At 42.1% G+C, this 19949-nt stretch overlaps 3 protein-coding genes across 4 annotated transcripts in view; all 3 read left to right on the top strand.

Moving 5' to 3' along the window:
- Nucleotides 1-177: 177 nt before the first annotated feature.
- Nucleotides 178-9214, top strand: LOC144035683 (cryptochrome-1-like). Its single transcript, XM_077545602.1, has 13 exons — nt 178-1050; nt 2941-3049; nt 3855-3997; nt 4078-4262; nt 4335-4423; nt 4516-4656; nt 5496-5807; nt 6753-7107; nt 7493-7609; nt 7731-7832; nt 7923-7982; nt 8495-8595; nt 8694-9214. Exons 1-12 carry the CDS (start codon nt 893-895, stop codon nt 8587-8589), a joined length of 1866 nt encoding a protein of 621 aa, XP_077401728.1. The 5' UTR covers nt 178-892; the 3' UTR covers nt 8590-8595; nt 8694-9214.
- Nucleotides 9215-9490: 276 nt separating this feature from the next.
- The window catches only part of LOC144035682 (liprin-beta-1-like), a 52857-nt gene continuing 42398 nt past the window's right edge, over nt 9491-19949 (top strand). For both annotated transcript variants that reach the window (XM_077545601.1, XM_077545600.1), the window contains exons 1-3: nt 9491-9626; nt 10580-10641; nt 19690-19748. The gene's annotated coding sequence lies outside the window, so the exon portion shown is untranslated. The remainder of the gene's footprint in view (nt 9627-10579; nt 10642-19689; nt 19749-19949) is intronic.
- Nucleotides 11787-14400, top strand: tnnt2c (troponin T2c, cardiac). Its single transcript, XM_077545607.1, has one exon. The coding sequence runs from the start codon at nt 13480-13482 to the stop codon at nt 14275-14277; it is 798 nt and encodes a 265-aa protein (XP_077401733.1). The 5' UTR covers nt 11787-13479; the 3' UTR covers nt 14278-14400.

The following is a 19949-nucleotide window of genomic DNA, read 5'->3' as shown; positions in this document are numbered from 1 at the left end:
AAATAAAATGCGGATTCATATTATAGTAATTGGGTCACAAGGCGTCATCCGCAGCACTGTTACATGACTGTGAAGCTTCTCTCGTGTTCTCCAGCGAAGAAACCACGCTGTGGAAACGTGACTGGGTTGCGACCCGGACCAATCACAGACCGTAAAGCTAAAAGTGCGTCATCCAGTGGGCGGGGACAAGGCAGAAGGTGCGGCGCGAGAAGCGAGTAGACGTCCGTGTACGTTGCGGAAGAAGTTTAGCCATCAAAACAGCCAAAACAGGGGTTCAACCGCGTCGGATGCGAGGCACAAAGATTCGGGAGATAATTACAAGAGATAAGTGTATATTTGCGTTGCGATCTGTTGTTTTTTTGGATCTATTCGCTGTTGTTACGTGTATTTACATAACCAGCTTTCCCCGTGTTGTGGCGGGGACATTACGATCGAAGAGCAAACTCGTATCGGCATCTCTTTTTGCAACTTTGGATAAGATCGTGCCTTTTGGTGGCATATTTGTGTGAACAAAACTGAAATCTGCGGAATTTTCCGTGTTTTTGATTGTTTTTTGAAAAACAAGTTATACAACAAGGCTGCCTTGTTTGCCAGCCGCGCAGGTCCTAGAACCCGTCGGGTTGCCGGTCACGTTGCCGTGGCGCGCGTGCAGCCTCTTGAGGGCCAAATGGTTCAGACTCTCACGCGTTCTAAATTCTTCGTCACGATGGAAAAGGTTTTATTAGAGCAAGGTTAACTCCTTCACACCTTGGCCATCATATTTACAGATTTTTTTTTTAAAAAAGTTGTGTTTCCTTTTTGTTATTGTGCCTGGATTTGAGTTAGTATAAACAAGCCGGATTTAAAAAACAAAAGGACATTTCCAAGCTTGAGGCCTCCATCCATTTGAGTGATGGTCGTGAATACGATCCACTGGTTCAGGAAGGGCTTGCGGCTCCACGACAACCCGTCCTTCAAGGACTCCCTGCTGGGGGCTGACACTGTCCGCTGCATCTACATCCTCGATCCCTGGTTTGCAGGCTCGTCCAACGTGGGCATCAACAGGTGGAGGTGAGACCTCCATAATCCACACACACACATTCAACTGCACACACTGATTCTACGTATCGGAACCCTTACAATATACTTATTGTAGTGTGTACTGTGTACAAACATGCAGATATTTTGCAAATAAATATGCTTTATGAGTTGGATGTAAACATAGAAGATAGTCTCATGAAATGACTGGCAAATGTTAATGGCAGTTGTGCTGAAACTTTGTACATCAAGTACCATCCAAAAAAATAATTAGCTCATTGAACAGGATTTTTTTTTAATACCATTTCCAATATTTGGCAGAATAAAATCCCAATAATAATCAATGAGCTGATTAATTAAAAACAAATATAGTGAATAAAATAACGTTTTTTTTAGTCTGTGGTTACAACATAGGGTTTACTGATCAGGGTTTTATTGTACAGATTCTGATACCAATTATCCATGAGTTGAGTGAGATTGGTCGATCCCGATCACATGGATTTGCCACACATTTTTTTCAGTTTTAGAGCTGTCCACAAACAATTATTTTGATAATCTATTAATATGTCAATTATTTTGATGAATTGATTCATCCGATTAAAAAAAAAAAATCCATTACACATTTCCATTCCTTTATTATAAAGCAGGAGATTATTTCAAATTGATGGTGCAAAAAAATGCACAAACATATATTATGATTCAGTTACTGGTTTGGTCTGTAACATGCAGTGTTAAGGAAAAAAGGGGCGGGGCCGCTGGTCTCTAGTTGGCTGCAAGGTACGAGCTGCAGGTGATCATGTTTGTGATTGGCAATGAAAGACATTGATCAACATATGCTAATCGCATACTTTCCATGGAAATCGGGCGATCACAAGTTCACTAGTTAGTTACAACAATAAATATATCAATTACAGGCAGAATATTTGACTGTTTTTTTTAACTTCACAACATTGGCAAAAATAGACAGAAATTGTGTTTTGGGGGGAAAACAATCTCCAAAAAACAGCAGATTTTGCCAATTTTAGAAGCGCTAACATTGGCCGATTACATCGGCCAGGCCGGAGTATGTATTCAATGACTTGAAGTGTGAAAATGATGGCCTAATGGATAGTGTGTGTGGATGTTCAGGTTAAAAGGGGGTGCGGAGGTCCCACGCGAGTATGTAACGTGCACGTCCATGTTTGTTACACAACCGCTGACGTGGACACTTTTTTGTCATGCGTGAATACAAAACCTTGGCCGCCGAAAAGAGGAAACTATTGTGCGTCTCAGCTGTGGGAACACTCGAGGTGAACCCCCAGTTTTGTCGGTTACACAAGTGGGTCAGTGTGTTGGTCGACGCCCACTCCTCCTCCTCCCCGTCTTTGTGACCTAATTTCACATCGAGACCCCCCTTGACTATCTCGCCGGAGCAGAGTAGCGAGTAGCGAGAGAGCTAATCCTGACAAAGCTATCGTGGTGAACTTTCCACAAAGTAAAATAAAAAGTATGCTCTCGTGATCACAGAAAAAGGCTTTCAAATCTGGAAAAGTCTTTAAAAATTGTTTAGTTTTTTAAAACGTTTTTCTCTTAACAGTTTGCTTCGTATCATGTCAATAATGTAATACTTTACTGTGAGCTGGAATCTTGCGGAAAAAGCTCGAGCGGGAGGCTTCCACCTACCCAACTTTGGTCGCCATGGAAACAGCACGGGAAGCTCTGAATTAGTGCCGCTTACTGTGAGTGTGTTAGGCGGATAAAAAGTTGTGTTTCTCTGCCACCTACACAAACCCAATCCACCTGCCGGTTCATGTGAGTGGATGTTGCGGCCTGCATACATCTGCCATTTTCTTAAGGAGATTATTCATGGAGGAAATTTGTTTTTTTTTTTTTAAATTTGAAGTGTTGGAAGTTTACATTTGCCTCCTTTGTGCCCTCCCATAGATTCCTGCTGCAGAGTCTGGAGGACCTGGACTCGAACCTCCGCAAGCTCAACTCCCGTCTGTTTGTGATCCGGGGCCAACCCACCGATGTCTTTCCAAGGCTCTTCAAGGTGGGACGCCAATATCGCCTTTGACTGTAACAAGCAAACAAAATTTCATTAGATGCACAATATGACTATTGATACTCAATATTGATATTAGTTTTCTACATATATGTAGAGACGATAATCTGAATATTATCGCTGTTCCCTTTATTCACAATTTTATAGTGACCAATTTTATAGTTTGTTGAAACGTATAATTTTTGCTACAATCAAACGGCAGGTTTCTGCAGGTCATTAACTAATTTACTCGCAGCCATTTTCACTGAAGCAACCCCCTTTGATCCCGGCTGTTTTACTGGATTTGGACTGATTTTGCAAGGCCCACAGAATATTGTGTTGTATTTCTTTAAAACATGAAACCTACTAAATGAAAGATTAGAGTCTCTTCTTTCATCAGGAGAAAAAAAAGTGTTTCTATCAGTTTACGTTTTGTAGCAATTAGCATTAGAATATAGCTAAGTTTCAACATTATTCACGAATCTGTTTAAAACACTGGGGTAACAAGCCTTTTTGCTACATGGCCCTGGTTGATCTCTTATACTCTGCTGCCACCTGCTGGACGTTTTTGTAATAACTACCATTAAGCATGCTCTTCAGTTCAGAGGCTGCATTAAAGCCTTCTCTGTATGCTCTAGCATAAAAAAAACTTATAAATACATTTTAGAGACCATGGTAATATTTAAAATAGAATTTATTCATCCAAGATGAATCACTAATGCCTCCTAGTGTCTCAACAAAAATCTGACTCAATGTTTCACCTTCCTTTTAACTGAATTGCTTACTATAAAATTACTGTTACTTGGTTCTCCAGGAGTGGAAAATATCTCGCCTGTCTTACGAGTACGACTCGGAGCCATTCGGAAAGGAGCGGGATGCCGCCATCAAGAAGCTGGCCTCTGAGGCCGGCGTGGAGGTGACGGTTCGGATCTCACACACGCTCTATGATCTTGACAAGTAAGTCGATGATCGGGACCTCCTATTACCGCCTTCCAGTCCTCATCGGACCGCCACTGAACTCTAATCTCAACCTCCAGGATCATCGAGTTGAACGGCGGTCAGTCGCCGCTCACCTACAAGCGCTTCCAGACCCTAATCAGCCGCATGGACCCCGTGGAGGTGCCGGCTGAGTTCATCACGGCCGACGTGATGGGGAAGTGCAACACGCCGCTGTCCGACGACCACGACGACAAATTTGGGGTTCCGTCTCTGGAGGAGTTGGGTCAGTACAACGGAACAGAAGAAGCGTCGACGCCACAATTACCGTTCGTAACATTTGATGTTCCTCTCACAGGTTTCGATACGGAGGGCTTGGCGTCAGCCGTGTGGCCCGGAGGGGAGTCCGAAGCCCTCACGAGACTCGAGAGGCACCTGGAGAGGAAGGTTCGTCACATCACACGTTGACAAAGTACATTTCAATGCTCATTTCCTGAGCAAGTGCAGTTCCTAATCCGGCTTTCTTCTCTTGGTGGCAGGCCTGGGTGGCCAACTTTGAGCGTCCTCGCATGAACGCTAACTCGCTCTTGGCAAGCCCCACCGGCCTCAGCCCCTACCTGCGATTCGGATGCCTCTCGTGTCGACTCTTCTACTTTAAGCTCACTGACCTCTACAAGAAGGTACGGAATGCTTCTCATTCCTTTTAGATGGAACCCACATGGGTCTATGTGAAGGAAAAATGTTCATTTATGAAAATTGTTTTTATTTTTATATATATATATATATATATATATATATATATATATATAGATTTTAAAAAAAAAAAGGACATTAAGAGATGATGTATCTTAAATTCTGCCAAACACTGAGTGATGTAAATACACACTACGGAAGTGGACGACCACAAAAAAAAATTGTTGACGGCTTTCTGATTGGGCACGAACATTAGGCCTGATGTGGCCCGTTATCAGATTTTGAGACGCCTATTTTACTGAAAAATAACACGCAGACAACATATTAATGGCTTAAAAATGCTACAAATTGAAGTATATTTACTGGCATTTTTAAAGTAGTCACCAAAAAAAAAAAAAAAAAACACAACCAAACCCGAGAAGTGTTTTCCGAGAAGCCATTGCAAAGCAAGAAAAAATATATAATAAAAAATAAATCTAATAGAACATAAAAAACAAAACAAAAATAACTAATTAATTAATAAATAATGACAAATGAAGTAATTTCAGTAAAATCAATGAATCTATATATAAAATAAAAACAAATGGAATAATTAATTAATAATGACAATTGAAGTAAATTCAAATAAATTTAGTTTTAATTCAATTGAATTTAAATTAAAAAATTTACATACAAAATTAAGACAGATGTAAAAAGGCTAACACCCCCCTCATGAATAATTGAAAATAAATAAATGTTAATAATAACTATTACAAAATAAAGGAAATGCAACTAAATTATTGTAAAATGCTTCTAATAAATAATGGACTCCTCCCTTGAAACAAAGGTGAAGAAGAACAGCTCGCCGCCGCTGTCGCTTTACGGCCAGCTGCTGTGGCGCGAGTTCTTCTACACGGCGGCCACCAACAACCCGTGCTTCGACAAGATGGAGAGCAACCCCATCTGCGTGCAGATCCCGTGGGACCGCAACGCCGAGGCGCTCGCCAAGTGGGCCGAAGGACGCACCGGCTTCCCGTGGATCGACGCCATCATGACGCAGTTGCGTCAGGAGGGCTGGATCCATCACCTGGCCCGGCACGCCGTGGCTTGTTTCCTCACCCGCGGAGACCTGTGGATCAGCTGGGAGGAGGGCATGAAGGTATGTGGACGACCCGAAGCTATCAACCTGGAAGCTAATGCACTAGACAGGCGGGGGTTACTAAATTACGAATATTTCGATTGTATAGAATAGTTTTGAATAATTTGTTCTATGCAGCCCCACTAGTCTAAATACAGGATTTTGGCTAATATTGCATTAGTGGAAAATGAGTTATGCAGCAAAATCAGAAGGCGGCCATTTTGCCACTTGCTGTCGAGTGAAAATGACATCACATTTGCTCCGGTCTCAAGTAACAACCAATCAAAGCTCAGCTCGGCTTCAGAAAACAGGCGAGCTGTGATTGGTCTTTGCCTGAGCAACTACGATGTCATCTTCAGTCGACAGCAAGTGGCAAAATGGCCGCCCCCTGAAATGGATAAAAACAGCTGGATTTTGCTTCATAACTCATATATATATATATATATATATATATATATATATTAATCAGATTGTCATGTTTAGATTAGTGAGGTCACATATAACATATTATTGTGAGGAAATATTGAAGGTTGACTCAATTCCCCAACACAGGAGGTCTTCCATTTTATTGGGAGGTGGCCATTTTGTGGTTCATTTCCAGAGATATTTGCCACCAGTATTGCTTTGAAAATTCAGCCCATGACGCTATTTTCATTTAGCAACACAAAACTTGGTAGACATGTCTATCAGGAGTAGACCCTCAAAAAGTCAACCTTGAAAATACACAGGAAGTCTGCCACTTGAATTTGAAGCAGCCATTTTCGAATCAGTCTCTGTTATCCTTGCTCCTCGAAATTGTTTTAACATTTTTTAGCCCTGGCCCCCTGCAGCCATTTTGACTTACTATTTGAAATTTTGTAGTAATAGTTATCACAAGGAAACCCACAAAACACCCAAGAAGCCATTAATTAATTTTAGAAGTAGTCAGATGAATCGATGCTTGAATTGTTTTTGTTTTTTGTGCAGGTTTTCGAGGAGCTGCTTCTAGATGCCGACTGGAGCGTAAACGCCGGCAGCTGGATGTGGCTCTCGTGCAGCTCCTTCTTCCAGCAGTTTTTCCACTGCTACTGCCCCGTGGTGTTCGGCCGCCGCACCGACCCCAACGGCGACTACATCCGCCGCTACCTGCCCGTGCTGCGGGGCTTCCCGGCCAAGTACATCTACGACCCGTGGAACGCGCCGGAGGCGGTGCAGAAGGCGGCGCGCTGCATCGTGGGCGTGCACTACCCCAAGCCGATGGTGCACCACGCCGAGGCCAGCCGCCTCAACATCGAGCGCATGAAGCAGATCTACCAGCAGTTGTCCTGCTACAGAGGCCTCGGTATGTAATGCGGAATTTTGATGTCGTGGAAAATGTCATATCTGTCATAATATAACTTGACATGAAAGTCTGTGCAGTTTTTTATCTTGTAACGAGGTCAGAAAACAGGCATAGTGATTACAAGTCAGTCTGTTTGGCCCCAAAGAGGTTTCAAAAATGCAAGACGACGACTAGTGTAAAAAAAATTGCCACAAAACAAATGATTCATTTTCAAAGAAATCATTATAATAGATTTAAAAAGCCAAATAAGTAGAATTCTTATGAATTCACTAGTGAAAGCCAAGGAAACTGAAGCTAAGTTATTAAGTTGTATTCGCACACATCTCACCAACTAACCGTTACACATATCATTCCTGCGCTTATTTTTATCGTCATTATTCTGCAGGTCTCCTCGCATCCGTTCCTTCCACCAACAACGGAAACAATAAGCCCTCGTCAGACATGATGGGATACTCTGCTGAAGCTCCTCACGACGCAGCCGCCACCACTGCCACATCTTCCGGTGAGTCATCTTTTTTTTTTCCAGCGAGAGGCTTTCACACAAAAACTAGCCGTAGGAAGGTTTAGGTTGTGACTTCCTCTGTGGACTTGCAGAGTGACAGTCAAGTCTTTTGTGCCTGCAGGCTATCCCATGTCGGGACAAACTCAGGCAGAGTGGCAGAGCGGCGACGTTATGATGTACCTGCAGGGGGACTCCCAAGCCGGCGCGGCCACGCATCAGCAAGGTAATAGGAAAAGGCCACAGTACTTTTCGGGGGGAAATAATGTCCTTCCCTGGAGAACTGTAATCCTTCATGCTGCTTTATTTTTTCCAGGCTATGTCAGTTCCAGCATGATGTGCTATTCTCAAGGCAGGAGTCCCACGCTTCAAAAAGGTAACTTTTCATTTTAGATTGATAAAAAAATAAGAGTACAGTGGAACATGGATGGGGTTGAAAATAATGGAATAATGCTGAGGGACCTACTTTTTGCTTACTCTAAATCAGTGTTCATGAAAAACAAGTTCTATTTTAAATATCACCATGCTCCCAAAGACGTATTTATACGTTTTTTATGGGGGGGGGCGGTTATGCTAGAGCATACAGAAGGCTTTGATGCAGCCTCTCAACTGAAGAGAATGTTTGAAGCAATGGTAGTTATTACAAAAACAGCCAGCAGGTGGCAGCAGAGTATAAGAGCTCAACCAGGGCCATGTTCCAAAGAACTCTTTTCACCACTGTTTTAAACAGATTTGTGAATAATCTTGAAACTTAGCTATGTTCTATTGCTAATTGCTACAAAACGGAAACAGATAAAAAGGGTTAATTTATTCAATAGATTAAAAAAAAAATGTATATATATATATTATTGATTTATTTATGTCTAACAATTTAGCTTTTCTTTCCAGGGCTGGAGCATCACTCCAGCTACGCTCCGATGAGCAGCAAGCGTCACTGCGAGGATTCCGGAAACGGCAAAAGCTCTAAAGTCCAGAGACACTAACCACAGGTGAGACCAAAGAACAGAAAAGAAGAAAAAAAAGTCAGTCAGTTTGCCACCTTGACTTTCTAACACTCACATTCTTTTGTGTCTTTTGCGCCTTGCAGTAATCTTCATGTGGTGACGACCTTGCCTGCCATGAAGAAATCAAATATGTTATTAGAAATGCGGACATCCCGGAAGAGCGTTGCACTATTTCTTCTTCGGGGGTGGTGAATACAAAGAAAGTCGTCGTGTATATAAAGAATTTTTCAACTCACATACAACTTGTAAATATTTGACTATTGTATGTGTGTCCTCTCTCTTTGTGTAGTTTCATAGATCCATTATATATATTTTTGATATGATACAAAAAAAACCCTGTTATGAGCAGATGCTTCTTTTGAAAAAGCTCTCCATATAAAAAAAAAAAAGTATCATGACATTTCTTACAGTCTCATTTATTCCCTCCTGTTTAACAAAGTATTTCAGTGCTATTTGACTTGTTGTGTTTCCCACTGTAGATGCAATATCACTATGACTTTGTTATGACTCATTACCCACAATTCATATCATTGTGCCCCCGTCCCAACCATCCACCACCTACTGCTTGTAAATGTGCTTGTTTCATTAAAATGACTTGAAAGTACTGGTGTTCCTTTTTTTATATTATCATCTTTGGCGCTGAATGTGTTTTTCTCATATGCTTTCATTACTTCCACCAAGGCGATTGTATTTACTTTTGTATGACAACTTTTAGTTAAATGCTTAACAGCGTCCTCCACAAAATTCCAATCTCCATGAATTTCAATACAACTTTATGTGAGGAAATTGCCCCATCCTATATACAGACACTTTAAAACTTTATTGATAACACTTCTAAACGTTTATTAATATCATGATGCTCGACTCAACATCCGGGTTACTTGCACCGGCGCTGTGTTTGTACAAGCTTGTACAGTTTTCTCTTGACTCGGCTAATTAATTGGGCAATGGACATCACCTCAAGGCAAGCCAAAGCATAGCCTGCTTGACACGTTTCCACGCCATGTATGTTGATGGTATGTACATAAGTTATATGAGCTGTGTCGCCCAAATAGCTTCTTAACGACGAAAGTATTCCGATCCATTCAATACTCTGAACATATTTGTGTGCTAGGCTGAGCTAGCAATGATGGATTCGAGAAACACAACAAAAACTCGACGATAAAGTTAAGTGAAGGCGCACATTTAGTTGTTTTAATTGAACTAACTCACGTTTCGTGCTGTATAAGTTGACGATATGTGGTTAAGCAAACATGTAAATAAATGCTAATATATAGGCTAGCGTCCCGTGTACTAGTGCTCGGGCTAATTTTGTCATGTTTATTTTCAGTCTTGTTTCTTCCCTGTCATGTTTAGCCTCTGTTTTCCTTGTGTTTTCCCCTTGTCTTGTCATTTCCTGTTTTATTGTGAAAAGTCTGACTCCTCTCGTTTCTGGTCACTTGCCCTTCCTCGTGTGGTGTGTGTGTCAACCCTGACTCCTGATTGTTTCCACCTGTGTCCCCATTACCCTCATGTGTCATCCAATCAGTGCCCTCAGCCAGGTGTGTCTTGTCATGGCATTAGTGTTGGTGTATTTAGTCGGTTGTCTCCCCCCTGTCTGTGTCGGTTCATTTTTGCTGTTGCCACTGTCGTAAGTCTTTCGCCACGTCACGCTGACCTCTTTGCCGTATCAGGATCCATGTCATGTTGTTAGTCTCACCTTAGTTGTTTTGTCATGTTTAGCTTCATGTTTTGTTAGTTCAGTTTATTTTGTATTTTGAAGTTAGTTTTTTTGATTAGAAATTAAAACCTCTTTTTGGACTGCACCCCTGCCTCCTTGCTCTGCCTTCCCACATCTGGGTCCTAAAGCCCCCTTCTTACTGACAAATTTTCCGATCGTAAGGAATTAATTAGTGAACATTACTTGTAACCTAACCATGATTAAATCTCTTTCTCCATCTCTCTCTCTTTTAATGGTTCAAAACTACAGGAAAATTTCACCTTTCTACCTGGCTTTTACAATCAAATTATATTTTGGACACACTGGGATGGGTGAGTAATGCAACTTTTTTTTTTGTAACTTGATATTTATATTGCGCAGCATGGTGCACTAGTGGTTAACACGTCTACCTCACAGCTACGACGTTTTGGGTTCAAATACCAGCTCCAGTCTTACTGGTCGAAGGGGAGATGGACGATAAAAGTAAAAAAAAAAAATAATGTCAGTTTTCTTTTAAACCATTCCAATGAAAAACTACTTTACGGACCCAAACCTCTTGTACTACACAATGTTGGCCAGTAGAGGTCCTTCAAGGTCTCTATCATGCATCCAGTTACTTTTAACACTCCTGAATAATTGAGGTGAGTAAGAAAACATAACGTTTCCTCTAAAATCAGTTTTAACCACTCATTTATGCAGGGCCACTCGTGAATTTTTGGATGCAAAGTCATCAATTAGTTGATTGTATTACAAATGCTGTGAAATGTCAAAATTAATACTCTTATGATTGCCACGCCACTTCAGCACTCTTGTGCCATTGATGAGTGGAGGTAAGTCTTAATCGGCTAAATTTTTGAAAAGCTCCGCTCAGCAGAGGCAATTGAATCATGCAAGGGTTACTGTTGCTAGTAAGTGAGCTAGTGAAAAATGGACCATCTTGACACTATAGGTCGTATAATGACCGCTTGTACTTTTGTGCATGCTATCCTGTATGCCCAAAATTTAAATTTTGTTATAGTTCTGTAACTGTCTGCTGTCTTTTTTTTTTTTTTTTTGCAAAAGTATTGTGACACCCTGGCGGGAAAAGGTGAAAGTCAAAACAACCAGATTGACTCCCATCCCAGCAACAAATTCCTTGGGTGTCCAAGTATGTGTTTTTAACATACTTGGCCAATAAATATTGTGATTGCGATTCAGCTATTTTTAGTTGTCAGTTGTTCGTGGCCACCAGCAGAGTGTCCTGCTTGGCGGCCTGGGAGCACCTGCTCCACTCATTTTGCGCTCCGGCATGTTTGCTCAACAGGCCTTTCCCGCTGGGTGTCCAGGTTTTCCCCGTCGCATTTAGCTTATCTTCATGTGAAGATTTCGAGCCAGCCTGGAACTCAACCCTGGCTGAAGATGATGAGTTCTACTGGGTGGAAGGGGGCGCAAAGGGCCCATTTTAATTGGGATTCCCGGGTGCCAGAAAGAGAGAGAGAGAGAGAGAGAGAGAGAGAGAGAGAGAGCACCTGTCCCTGCCATCACTTAGCTAGCTCATCCTTCCCAATGGCGCCTTTTGCCCTTTTCCACAAATAACCCCAAGACTTGCGAAGGCCTTCCTGCACGTCACTATTTAAATGTCGCAGCGCAGGAGAAATTTTTCCAACTAATCCACTGTGCCGAGAGCCTGGGAAAGGCTGAAACATTTTAATTACATTCCAGAGCGAAGACGGAGACATGTAAATGTTGACAGGTGGATGGATGGATGTAAAGAAGGATGAATGGAAAACTCGTGGATAGATGGAATAAATAAAGGAAAGCTAACCCCTGTGTGAACCTTGCAACATGAACTTTACACGTGCGATTACCCATCAGGCCTTAGGCACTAACTGTAAGTGTTAGCGTTAGTGCACGAAATACAATTACAATGGAGTTTTGAAGGTTCTTTGCAGTTAGTGTGCCTAATTAAGATGAACTAAATTGTACGCCTAGTCTAAGAAATGAATTGACTTTGATGAGCCTAAGAAGAGTCTTAGGCTACACTCAAACCAAAGGTGAAACATTGCTTTGCCTCACATTTCTAAGACTAGACTACAGTAGAAGACTCTTTGAGTCTTAGAAGAGGTATAAATACTCCCCAAAGGAGTTGTTATAACCTCTATGGATTTGTGAACAAGTCGAGTACATCAAACGACTATCCTCTGCCAAATGGCAGCTCTATTAGTCACGGATAAGTTAGGTCCAGTTTGTGGGCCATTTTATTGATACTAGGTGCTAAATGTCAATTGATTGTTTGTTTTTCCATAGTCAAAAGGAAAGTTCCCAGTAAGGGCTCTCCATTGGGAATTGTGACAACTCACATCCACAATTTTTACAGTCGTGACTCGTGGGTGTCTCTGACATTGTGGTATGCTTTGTGGTTGGACTTTCACCAGCTTGATTGGTGGCAATGGTTCTGAAAATTATTCTCCCGATTTTGTGGCAATTGTGCAAAAAAAAAAAAAAAAGATCTTTAGTCGACTATTGTGCGCCAATGGTCAGATTTGTTAATCAAGGGGCAAGCTGGTGGCTAGTTTACTAATACTGATATTATTACTGCATCCTGCATGGTGTCTTTTTTTTTGTTTTGTTGTTGCATTCCTTTAGTCAGCGACAGCTGGTCAGTTTTGTGATTGTAACTCGTGGTTGCCTCTGACGTCCTTAAGACTTGCAATTGGCTTTGTCAAAGGACTCTGACGAATTTAAACAATCTAGATTGATGAATGCATTCATTGTTCCATAGGCTGCCCCCAGCAATGTCATTGTGAACATTTATAGACTTATTTTGGTACCATAGCTGCTTGCATAGCTTTTCAACAGCCATCCATCCACATGCTTGAATTTTATTGGTCGCGGCTGCGCAAGTGTGTAGCGCATCTGTTGTACTTCCGAAATAGTCTCTCATGGTGTCTTTACAAAGGAATGAGGAGCGCCGTGAGGTCGGACCGGAGCTAGGGGGTCTTTGGGGAGGCGGGGACACGGCTGAAAGACTTGGAGAAAAATAGACGCTCGCATCTGTCTCGTAATTTTTCCTGTGGGGAATTTGGTGTGTCACATGATCCCACCCAAGTATTAAAAGAGTCAAGCCAGCACTAGAACTCAGTCTTCAATATCAGTCGGTCTTGGTGGGTCTACCTGCTCCCAGGAAAGACATGTCGGACACTGAAGAGATCCTGGAGGAACAGGAGGAGTACGATCAGGAGGAGGATGAACAAAAAGAGGAGGAGTATGAGGATCAAGAGGTGGAGGAGAATGACAAACCGGAGTCCAAACGCCGACCCAAGACCACATATGTGCCCAACATTGCACCGCCCAAGCTGCCGGAAGGCGAGAAGGTGGATTTCGACGACCTTCACCGCAAGCGCGTAGAGAAGGACTTCAATGACCTCCAGGGCCTTATCGAGCTGCACTTCTCCAACCGGCAAAAGGAGGAGGAGGAGCTGGTGGCCCTACGTAGCCGCATCGAACGGCGCCGCTCGGACCGGGCCGAGCAGCAGCGGGAGCGCGCCGAGCAAGAGCGCGAACGCCAGGCCCAGTTGACGGAGGAGCGAGTGCGGCGTGAGGAGGAGGCGGCCAAACTGCGTGCCGAAGAAGAGGCCAAGAAGAAGAAGATCTTTACCAACAAGTCCTTCGGAGGTTATCTGCAGAAGGTGGACCAGAAGAAGGGCAAGAAGCTGACGGCACGCGAAGAGAAGAAGAAAGCGCTGCTGGAGCGCCGCAAGCCGCTCAACATCGACCACCTCAACCAGGACAAACTGGCGGAGAAGGCGCAGGACCTGTGGGGGTGGCTCCACCAGCTCCACGCCGACAAGTTCGAGCTTGCCGAGAAGCTCAAGCGGCAGAAGTACGACATCTACGTGCTGCGCAATCGCGTTAGTGACCACCAGCGCGGGTCCAAAGCAACCAAGACGTCCCGTGGCGCCAAGGGAAAGTCCGGCTCCTGGAAGTGACGGAAAACACACAGACTTTTTTTTTTTTTTTTTTTGCCAGCAGCTGTCCTAATGGCCACTCATAAACCCACTCTGTTATTGTTTGTTCACACTATGAATATTAAATTTGCTTGTTTGGTGGCATGCTTTTCGATTTTTTGAACAATGTAGTATGTGTACAACTTTACATGAGAGGATAAAACTTTAAGAAGTATGATTCAGTACAGTTGTACAGTACATCAGTCTCACAGTGGACAATATCCTCCTGCAACAGACCAAATGTATTTGTGTGATTGACGTTAATGCCCACAGGGGGTGCTAGAGCACCAACATTAAAAACTTTTTTTTTTTAATAAATGGAAATTAATGTAGTCTAGACCAGTTGTTCTCAACTGGTATCAGCCAAGACCTATAAGAACCATAAAGAAAATGGATCGTTAAAAGCCTTTGGAGATAAACATATTTTTATTTGAATTGATTTCATATTATTATTACATCTTGGTACTTTTTTTTAAAAGTCCCTTACCCAAAATAATAGCACTTCTCGCACAAAGATGTCAAAATAATGCTATTAACAAATAAAAGGAAACTCCAACCTGGGATACACTTTTAAAGGGGAAGTCGACTCGCTATTTTTTTTTGGGGGGGGGCAGTAATATGTTCTATGCAGCCCCGCTAGTCTAAATATGGTATTCCAGTTAATATTGCGTTAGTGGAATAAGATTTAAGCAGCAAAATCCAGCTGTTTTTATCCATCTCAAGGGGCGGCCAATTGCTCAGGGCCCAGGCAAAGACCAATCACAGCTCACTTGTTTTCTGAAGCTGAGCTGTGATTGGTTGTTACCTGAGCCCCGGCCAGGCCAATTTTGATGTCATCTTCAGTCGACAGCAATTAGCAAAATGGCCGCCCCCTGAGATGGATAAAAACGGTTGGATTTTGCTGCATAACTCATATTCCACAAATGTAATATTAATCAGAATGTCATGTTTAGACTAGTGAGGTCACATATAACATTATTGTCAAGAAATGTTTAAGGTTAGCTTCCACTTTAAGTATTTTATTAGAGAGTGTGGTCCTCACTTTACAGCAACTAACTGAGCATGACTTCCTGGGCCACGTGGACACATATTGTTACGCTGCACAAACCCGTTAACTTGTGCACCATATTTGTCCTTGAAATGTTGTATGTCGGAACTGTTGTCAACCAAGAGCCCCCTGTCATTTTTTTGCAACCTGTCTGTCACACACACGCATCATGGATCCGCCACCCACTTTTGAGTCGCAACACATGAGCTGAGAATCACTGGTCGAGAGTCGAGACTGGCTTAAGTACAAGTTTTATGTGTGGATTAATTTTTTGGTCTTCTTACTCACACTGTATTTTGGACAATTTATCAAAGTTGCCACTCGAGGGGGATGTTCACCGTTTTAGGTCAACAGTAGACGAAAGTGCAGCCGCGTTGAGCTTTTTCTCTGTTAGTCCGTGGACTTTATGCTCTCAAGGCTGTGAACAGGCCATTACACAAGCCCTACCCAGATGTGGCTTTATGCCATCCGGTCACCATGGAGACTGGGAGAGCCCGTCCGTCCATACTGTCAGCCCTCCGCCCACCTACGCGTACACTTTGCTACTCCAGCTTCAAGGTGAGCGCTTTGTATTGACGACGGCGTGGAAGGGATGGGGAGGAAAAATGGCTCAAATGGACGTCTTAATGGGCTTCCTGACCACGCTCCCAAAGAACGGCATGTTCCCGCTCGATGACGCGACAGGTGGCTGATGGGAGGTGTACACTTTATCTACCTGACCTGCTGGGCGTCCCGCTGGCAAGCTGATGAATTGTGTTCAGTTGGAAAAGAGAACACATGCGTGGATACATAACAACAGCTTGGGGGGGGCCGGACTCGTTAGCACCCCACAGATAAGTTAGTATCTGCGCCACAAAGATTGACAGGCCTCAGCTCCGATTGGGGCTTAATTTTCTCCTGTGGATTCAGCCTAATGTCATGATTACATTTAGTGCTTATAGCGTGATATTATGGAGACGCCACAGCTGAGCCATTATTGCGAATGGAATTTCGGACTTTGGAGGTCTTAAAGTGATTTTACTAAATTTCACTAGTGAGCTTTGAAACTACTGTACTTATTTTTACTTAAAAAAACTAAATACTATGTAGATTGATGGGACGTTTCCTGTGTGCTACCGTCTGCAGTGATGGGGGAGCAAAAAGGTGGAGCTGGACAGTGGACACACGCGCACACAATTTGTTGATTGCTCGTTAGAGAATTAATAAAGTTAGCGTTGTGATTAATTTCCTATTTAAAAGTAACTGCTCTGGCGACTCTGCCTTGGTGCTGCAAACCCTGTGGTCGTCACAACACCCCTACTTCTCCCTAAAGAACTGTTGCTGTTAACACAAGTAAACTTGAGTTTATATTGTTTTTAATTTAATTAAATTTAAATTTGAAAGCACAATTCCACCAGGCTGACAGTAGAAAGAAATATCCAGCATTGGCAGGCGGATAAATGAGCCTGCTCCAGAGATGGCGCCGTTCAGGCCTCCGCTTCAGCGTCCTCCAAATTGAGGTGGGACTCGATGGCGTCCAGAGGTATGAACAAGATTCGGGCGCCCAGGAAAAGCACATTCATCTCAGTCTAGTCTTAAAGCCGCACGCCCCCGCAAGCCCGCTCAAAGATTTTATGTCACTGTGCACAATTGGCGGGAGCATTGGAGCTTTAGCTGTTGCTTGTGTGCTTTATTCGTTGGATAAGAATAGCAACAGCAACGACTTCATCCCCCTAACCTTTGCTCTCTTCTACTGCTTTTACCACATTTATAGCATTCCCCTTTTTTGGTCTGACAAACCTTATCATCAACCGTTGTTAGCATCAAGGAAATGTCTTTAATCAGTTGCTCTGACCATTAACGGTGTCAGAAGCTCGCTAAAATTGTTTTTCTTCTTAATTCATTTATCTCTTTAAGTTATTGTTCAGTTTATTTTGTGTAAATAATCAAAGAAAGCAACATTTATAAAATATTTACCACTTAATCATTTTACATGATTACCATCTTGCACCTTTTTGAAAGAGAGAATTTTGTGAAAGCGTTGCTCCCATCGTTGAAAAAAGATTTTGAGATCATCCTGAATCCTTGAGGTCAAAATTCAATCAATTCAAACCCGACTAATATTAACAGAAAGTAACCCAAACCTTACAACCGTTACTCATCTACATGCCCTGATAAAAAGTTAAGATGATGCCAAGTGAACACATGAAACACATTCAGTCATTCATAGTGTCAACATCTCACAATGGCAAACGCATAACATCATGTCATAGTTTATTGTTCAGGCGGGTTCTCTCAAAAAGTTTTGTTGTTGTTGTTGTTTTCATTTGTTATGTGAGGAATAAGCGGTTAGGAAAATGGACGGATGGATCTTTGGGGGTCTTCTGGAGGATTCCGCATTCCAGAGATGGCGATGGTCAACTGTGTGGAGTTAAAACAGTCTCTGGGGGATGGCAGGACAAAAATGGAGTTCTTTTGTCTTTGATGATATTGCTAAAAGCGGACAATGTTCCCTTCACTATCCAAGCTGACTTTGGGCGAGAGCTGGTGAACAGCCTGAACTGGTCGCCAGCCAATCGCGGTGAATCTTTTTTTTTTTTTAAGTGAACTGCAATATTTAACATACATACATTCAGTTAACCACATCTAGGAATGTCCTGGTCAATTTGTCTGTTTTAAACATCAAATGTAAGAACAAAAGTTTCCCCACCCCTGCTTGATGATGATGATTTCATATCATTACTTGACTATTATATTGGTGTCATGCCACTTATATCGTAGCTCACTTGAGGAAGGTCACGTCTCGTTCCCGATCGGTTCCTTGTGGGTCGCCGGATTATGACTGGTGCTCCCAAACTGTGACGTGTGACGAACGTTCACATTTAGATTCACACTCACGTTCTCCATTGTTGGTCTCTTGGGTGATTCATGGCCACTCCTACACACGTGTGCTTGCCATCGAAAAAAAAGTGTCAGGGTTGGCCAGGATGGATGAATCACAGTCTATTAGCACGTCATAGCGGCGAGATGGGGCTCCAATGGGGCTCCAATGGGGCTCAAACTACTCTAATTGTGGTTCTTGAGGCTAATTTGAGGATTCCTGAGTCACACAGTACATGAGCAGCATGTGTTGACAACTTCAAGCTTTACCTTCAAGAGTAGTACAATGTTGTTGTTTTTCCAAATCGGATGTGTTGATTTATTTCTTTATTTTAGCTGTTTCTAAAGTTCAAAGTGCTTCCATGCTTTTGTAGACAAAAGATTCAGTGTTGCCAACTTAGCCATTAGCCAACTTAGCCATTAGCCTCTAGTGATGTTTCCTAAAAGGAGCTAGTGAGTTCAATTCCTGCTAGGAAAAATGACAGAGTGGCACCATTTTCATATTGTTTTCTGTATGACAAGGAAGGAGTCCAGCGGAAGAGAGGAAGTCAATACACAATGCCCATTTATAGAGTAGGTTACAGAAGCATTCATTTATCCACATTGAAAATGTTTGACCCGAGGCATGCGCATCAGCTGGGCCAAAAAGTTTGACGGCTCATTTTGTGAGATTAAATTGTTGAACATATAACATTTTTGTTTATTAAGGATTGTGTTATACATAAACACTTGACAAAAAAAGAAATAACGTCACAAGAACAAATATTTACTGTGAAAGTTGATGCAAGTTGATCCGAGGGGGGAAATCAGATTTTTTTTTTTTTTCGTATCAGAAGACCCAAATCCCAAAAAGTAAAATGAAAAAATATGTATTTTTTTAACGCCATATTGCGCCCAGTCACAAATCAGTATGCAAACATGCAATCTAAAAACAGTTGGGTCAAAAGTAACCCAATTATTTAAAAAAAAATTTTTTTTAGGTTGTTTTATACAAAATGACCCAATTTTTTGACCCAAGAAAATGATCTTACTAATATTTATGATTTGTTTTACACTAAAAGACCCATTTATTGACTCAAAGTTGGGTCAAATTGACCCAAATAGAGGATCGGTCCATTTTTTACCCATATATATATATATTTTTTTTTTTTTTTACCGTTTTTAGAGTGTGCAGGGCTCTATTTTGGTTCCCAGTGACTCTGGCACGAAGCACGCTGTAAATCTGTGCAAGGGCGTGCTAGACTTAAGTTTTGGTCATTCTAAATTAATAAAGTAAAAAATGACTTAGTTACAAACCACATTAAGTCTAGAAGTTCTAGATCTTTTTCATTTTTCTAACCTCATTTAATAACGCAATGATAAAAAAACAACAACATGCTACCACATCTACTTTGAAGGTGTTGAATCTCTGAATGCAACCTCCCAGAGTGACGACCAGCCTCCAAAAGTTTGCAATTATCCCTTTTTTTTTCTCTCTTCCTGTCAAGATGCATCAAGCGAAGGCGGACGAGTGATGAGAGCGGATTCTCACGCTCACACCCATGGGGTAAAACATCTATTTATAAATGCGTGGAGCGTCAATATGTTTTCCGCCCCTGCACTTTGCTCAACACTTTATGAAAACATGCATGTCTGTTGTGCTTATACTCCCTGAATACGATCTGATAAACATATTCATTAAGCTTGCTATTTTTTTTTATATGTTTATGTACTTATCGGATAATTGATTAGGTTCACATTTGTCAAC

This window comes from Vanacampus margaritifer, chromosome 15 (assembly GCF_051991255.1).
Source record: "Vanacampus margaritifer isolate UIUO_Vmar chromosome 15, RoL_Vmar_1.0, whole genome shotgun sequence".
Classification (NCBI taxonomy): Eukaryota; Metazoa; Chordata; class Actinopteri; order Syngnathiformes; family Syngnathidae; genus Vanacampus; species Vanacampus margaritifer.
The sequence above is the reverse complement of the archived record's forward strand: the minus strand, read 5'-3'. Positions and strand labels throughout refer to the sequence as shown.